The sequence below is a fragment of the Stegastes partitus genome, unplaced genomic scaffold, assembly GCF_000690725.1.
Source record: "Stegastes partitus isolate 25-593 unplaced genomic scaffold, Stegastes_partitus-1.0.2 Scaffold487, whole genome shotgun sequence".
In the NCBI taxonomy this organism is placed as follows: domain Eukaryota; kingdom Metazoa; phylum Chordata; class Actinopteri; family Pomacentridae; genus Stegastes; species Stegastes partitus.
The window spans coordinates 280,003-285,380 of record NW_007578218.1 but is presented as its reverse complement, the minus strand read 5'-3'; the positions used below and the strand labels follow the sequence as shown (position 1 = coordinate 285,380).

Sequence of the window (5,378 nt, the reverse complement as noted above, 5' to 3'; positions counted from 1 at the left end):
GGGTGTCCTCACCGGGATGCGAACCAGCGACCTTCTAGCTGTGAAGCAACAGTGCTAACCACCGAACCACCTTGCAGCTCTAGCTCTAACATAAACCGTCAAAAAAAGGAAAAAATAAAATTAAAAACCTTAAAAAACAAACTCCAGCAATCAATCATCAAGCAGGAGGACTGTAGGTAGATCTTTTGCATCACTTACATACGTACTCCCCCAACATTCAGCTGGACGTGTTTGATATCTTTGGACAATTTGGGATCGGCCCTCGATATCTACCAATCTGGCTACCACATGCTAAACTCAACACAATATTAAGACAGAAGAAATCTAACATCCTGTCACACGAGGCGGCTGTTTACCAGCCCTTCTGGTGCCAGCTCATTTAAAAGGTTTAATTAGCGCTTAGCAATTTAATATGTTGTTCTGTCATTTGCTCGACTGCTGTCGGAAATGTCTCTGTGTGATCTCAAAGTCCACCGTGTCTGTAAACCAGAGCAACATGTGTTTCATTATCCTCTCTGATTAGACTTAGAATAGGCCAACAGCCACATGTACTCATAATAAAACAACCTGGTGCTAGAAGGAGAGCTGGGCAGATCTACAGCATGCACAGGCTGCACATGTCCTGAAAGAAATCAGCTTTAATAAATGAAAGATGGAGCACCTGTCACGTGAGGCCAAGGGTTGAGATCCCAGAAGCAGCCACTAACAAAGAACATTGACCTGATGTCAGCAATATAGAAGACTCTATGATAAGAAAGGCTGTAATCTGGTGATCAAGTGTTTAAATATAAAATGGTTATTGTAACATTGCAATGAATTAAATTAAATTAAATTAAAGCTGCACAGTTAAAGATGAGAGAAAGGGTGAAAATGTCAAGAGAGCAAGAACAGTTAGTGTCCCTAAAACAGCTCATGTCTGGACATGTCATAGAGGCCACTGTCCACAGGATGCTGACAGAATGAACCCATTGCTAAAGCAGCTGATGGTTCCTCTTTTTACCAGCATGTATCCTGTGATTGCCAAACTGTGCTCTTTGCTATTACCAAATAGGTGAATCAGATCCTAAAGGTATCACATATATGGGCTACAGGTGAAGCGCCTGTTAGAAATGTGTGTGTGTAATCAAGTGTATGAGCTATGGATAAAAACTGTATGGTAGCAGCAAACGTGTTGAGGGGGAGAGTTGAATACAGTATGAAAGGCATGACAAAGAGACTTCAGACAGAGTTTATGGAGACTGCTCGCAATGGAGACATCGTTGGAGCTGAACACTCCTCCACCGATTGAAGAAGTCCTGATGGGTCTGCAAATTCTACTCAAGAGGAGCAGCAGAACCCCTTTCTGTGTTCTGCATGAAGAAGTATTCTTTTCCTTCTCCAAATGGATGCAAAAGAACTGCAGATCTGATCAGAGTCAGGACCTCTCATCTCCCCCTGAGACAGGAGGGTTTGGTCCGGGGATCAGGACTCTTGTTGCTGTATCACTGAAAGAGGACTCCTCCAGTCTCAGTCGCAGGTCTGAGCAGGGCTGAGTTAACCCAGCGCAGATCAATACACCTTAGAGCCTCAGCTTATTAATAAAAAAAAATAATAATAATGAGACTCACACACTAGAGGTGCGACATACAGCAGCCCGACATCTACGACTAAGACTGAAGTCACAACGCTGAGAAGCTGAGAAAAGTTCAACTTGGTTCAACCTGGACACAAGCGCTCTGATTCCCTTCAGGAAGCAGCTCCACAGCTGATCTCCACTGCAAAACAATGTAAAAGGCTTCAAAAGCTGATCAACAGGTTACCCATTCAAGATACTTCAACTTTAATGACGTACCAGGGCTTAGATAAGAACATATAAACACATTGCTTGGGGAATTGTGTTCTTTCTTACAAAATGTCCGTCTTGACTGTCTCATGAGAGCTGCGTATGTGAATGAGGTGCTTCAACCACAAACTGGTCCTATTCAAGTGTCACAACAAGCCACGGTGGTGTTACACTGAGCCAGCGTGTACAACAACAACACAACATGTAATTGCACGAATAATTTCATTGTTGACACATGTGGTTTATGCAGCGTATCAAGCCTCCACAATGTCAACACCAGCTGCTGTTATTACACATGTTAAACACACAGTATTGCTGCTTCCTGGAGATCTGGCCAAACTAGTTTACCTCGTAGACTCGAGTTCCACCGACAACCCAGATGGTCTCGATTAGATCAGAGAGGGGGGGCTCTGCAGCCAGGCGCACAGCGCTCTCAAAGTCCTGGCACAAGAAGTGGGCGTGATCTGGAGGTGTGCTGCAAGAAAAGAGACGGCACAGAAAAGCTCGACAGGTAAAGGACTGGATTCTGGATGCATTTCCTGCGACTCTCGCTAATGCAGATGTTTGTGTGTGTTGTAATGCTCACTCCAGGGTTGTACTCAGCACCGCGTGCAGAACATTGGGCAGCGGGAACATATTGTCCGGGTGGGAGTTCCAGCACAGTCGGCCCCAGATCATCAGATTCATCCTTCCTGGAACAGACAGAATCAGATATTAAATACAGTCATTCTAGTGGGACTTCAATATTGGCACATTTCACAGCAGCTGGAATCAAGATCTTAAAATGATATTGTTTTCTTAGCACGGAAAACAGAAAACTGGATAAAATTCATAATCCTGTGTGTGTGTGGTCAATGAAAAGCTTTTTGTGTATTTTGTGAATTGAACATATTATTCTGGTGCCAAAAGACAGACGTGGCAGCCGTTAAAGGTTGTAGTGAACGAGGAATGTATGATGTGACTGATGCAGAGTCCTACCTGGTCTGGACACCGTCGAGACAGTGTTCATATAGTACTGGAACTCAGACCTGCGAAAGGCACATTTCCAAAGTTACGTCAAACAGGAAACAGTTGGCTGTTACTAGGCTCATTCATTCTAATGACAGCTGCTTGGAGTGAAAAAAAAGCCTAACGAGCATCACATCAGATCACAGCCTCTTTTTCTTGCTTCTGCTCACGGGGAACCTACAAGATGTTCTGCTACAACCACCGTTCTCACACTTTTACGACTTATCTCCACTGGTACCTGTTGCAGCTCGTCCTGCTGTTGCTGCCTCTACTGCCACTAAAGATAAGTTTAAAGCATTTTAATTAACTAAACATCAACTTCTGACAGTTTTGATGGATGTCTTACAGTTGAGTCAGTGCCTGAGTTCAGAAAACTTTTAAAAGCCCACCTGCACCGAGAGACGTGTTTAATATTTGACATACTTTCTTTTTTTTTTTTTAATCATTGCCTCATTAAATGTTTTATTGTTGCTCTTTTTTAAACTCCAGTTTTGAAGCTGCTCAGAAAAGCATGTCAATCATTCTCCTTCTTTTGGTGATGAATAAAGTCCTACCAGCTGCTTTCACAGCAATAAAAATATGTCCTGAACTCTCACACAGAGGTTTCATGAAAATAGTTCCACAGAAACACTTTGTGAAGAGATGCAAATACAAGAACATTAAAGTAAAATACATGCAGGCTGTCAGATAATGAGACAGTTATTGCAGTCTACGTGTTGTGCCAAAGGCTGAATCTTATATAACTTAGCTGAGATGGTTTGAGTCTTACGGTAAATTCCAGGGCAGCTTCCCATCCTTCCCCATCCCTCTGTCCTTGCAAATCGCTGCTATGAGGCGCACAGGTTTCCTCTGCGCTTTGCTCTTCTCCATCTCCGGCAGCGGACGGTTCGAACCTGCAGGATGTGGATCCGCAGCTGGAACTGCTCAGTGCGTCTGTGGGAAACTCTTTATTGAGCTTTGGACCGAGCTGTCACCGCCCACCGAGCGGCTGCTGCGATTGGACACGTTGCAGCTTCAGCGCATCCACGGACTGGATTTTGTGCATTTGTTTTTTACTCCTCAGCCAACCCGAGGCCATCACAACCAACCAACACCGAGATTACACAGCAGCCTGTCTCACGCACAGAATGCACAATAAATATAACAAACATTTTTTGTTTTGTTTTGTTAGAAAAAATAAATAAATAAAAAAAGTAGGAATTTATCGAGCCAAAAGACCCCAAAAGCCAAAAATGATGACAAAGTGTTTAGAAAGTGTACATTAGTAATTAAATAAATGAAAAATAAAGTTTGAAGATAACATATATGAGCTTATTATTGCTTTAATTGGTATCTGGTTTGTGATAAAAGGTCAAAACAGACCATCTCTGATTCTTTGGCAAACATAAGGCCAATAAAAAGCAGCAGCAAATCCTGAACTAGATCATGTTTAACAGCTTTGCATCACATCTCTGATGCTTAGTGACAGCAAAATAAAACAATCCTCATACAGCCGCCAACAAAAATGTGCTTGTGACAACCATGTCCATCACGGCAGGCTTCAGTTTTCAATGAACTCTCAGTTTTCTCTGATGGAATGATTGAAGCATCTTTTGTTTTCTTTCATAAATTTGTCACAGTTCTTTTGAAACTATGACTAAAGCTGTTGGGTTTATTTAATTTCATATCCGATTAAATCACCTTGATTATTGGTCTTTTTGTGGCCATCCACGAGCTTTTGCTATATCTTTGATCGCTCTTCTTGACAGATTTGGTGCAATTCAGGTTCAGTTTTTGCCTGTAAATACAGAACCCAGCTACAGCTTTTCTGTTGTGAGAACGTTCTGGTAATGGTTTCAGTGGGAGGCTTATTTTTAGTTCCCAGAATGTTTTCTTTAAAAGTAGGATAAAGTTCTCTTAAAGACAGTGTTAGACCGTTATGCACTGATATTATTTGCAATGTTTTCCGAATGTTGCACTGAGAACGTCCTCCCTTTGCCATCAGGTAACACTGGGTAACATTGTTACAACGTTCCATAAGGCAACAAAATCCTCAAAACATTCTGAACATTGCAGGCAAAATGTTCAAACTTTGTTATATCACAGAACAGGAACGTTTTCTGGACATTGTTTTGATGTTGGTTTGAAAACGTTGTTTGTCATGTTTCAGAATTTGTGGCCCTGAAAACTTGACTTTTGAAAATCCTCTGAATGTCGCACAAGACAAATATCCTTAAAATATTCTTTGAACATTAAACGTTTCCTCTAAAACACTGGAACTTGTCAGTAATGTTGAGCCCTCTTGGGAAGAGAAATATGGGAATAAAGACTAAAAGCCGACCCCAAAAAAACACAAGCCAAAAGATAGTGCAGTATTTTATTCCGATTTCAACACATTCAGAATTTCTTTATACAAAAACAATAGAATTCCGATCACATGGGAGAGAAAACATTTACGGTAGAACTTTTCGGTTGTGGTGACGTTATTTACAAAGGAGTTGTCAAACTCTATGACCAAATACACAAAAGCTGGAAATCAAAAAACAAATATTTACAAAATGTGTGATGG

The 5,378-nt window shown here is 41.6% G+C and overlaps 1 protein-coding gene across 1 annotated transcript in view; it reads right to left on the bottom strand.

Annotated features, from left to right (window-relative positions):
* The window catches only part of LOC103361115 (dihydrofolate reductase), a 5,961-nt gene extending 2,179 nt beyond the window's left edge, over positions 1–3,782 (bottom strand). The window contains exons 1-4 of the mRNA XM_008287123.1: positions 3,600–3,782; positions 2,801–2,850; positions 2,409–2,514; positions 2,171–2,297 (exon numbers count right to left, since the gene is read on the bottom strand). Of these exons, the coding sequence (XP_008285345.1) occupies positions 2,171–2,297; positions 2,409–2,514; positions 2,801–2,850; positions 3,600–3,700 (384 nt within the window). The 5' untranslated portion in view covers positions 3,701–3,782. The remainder of the gene's footprint in view (positions 1–2,170; positions 2,298–2,408; positions 2,515–2,800; positions 2,851–3,599) is intronic.
* Positions 3,783–5,378: the final 1,596 nt, after the last annotated feature.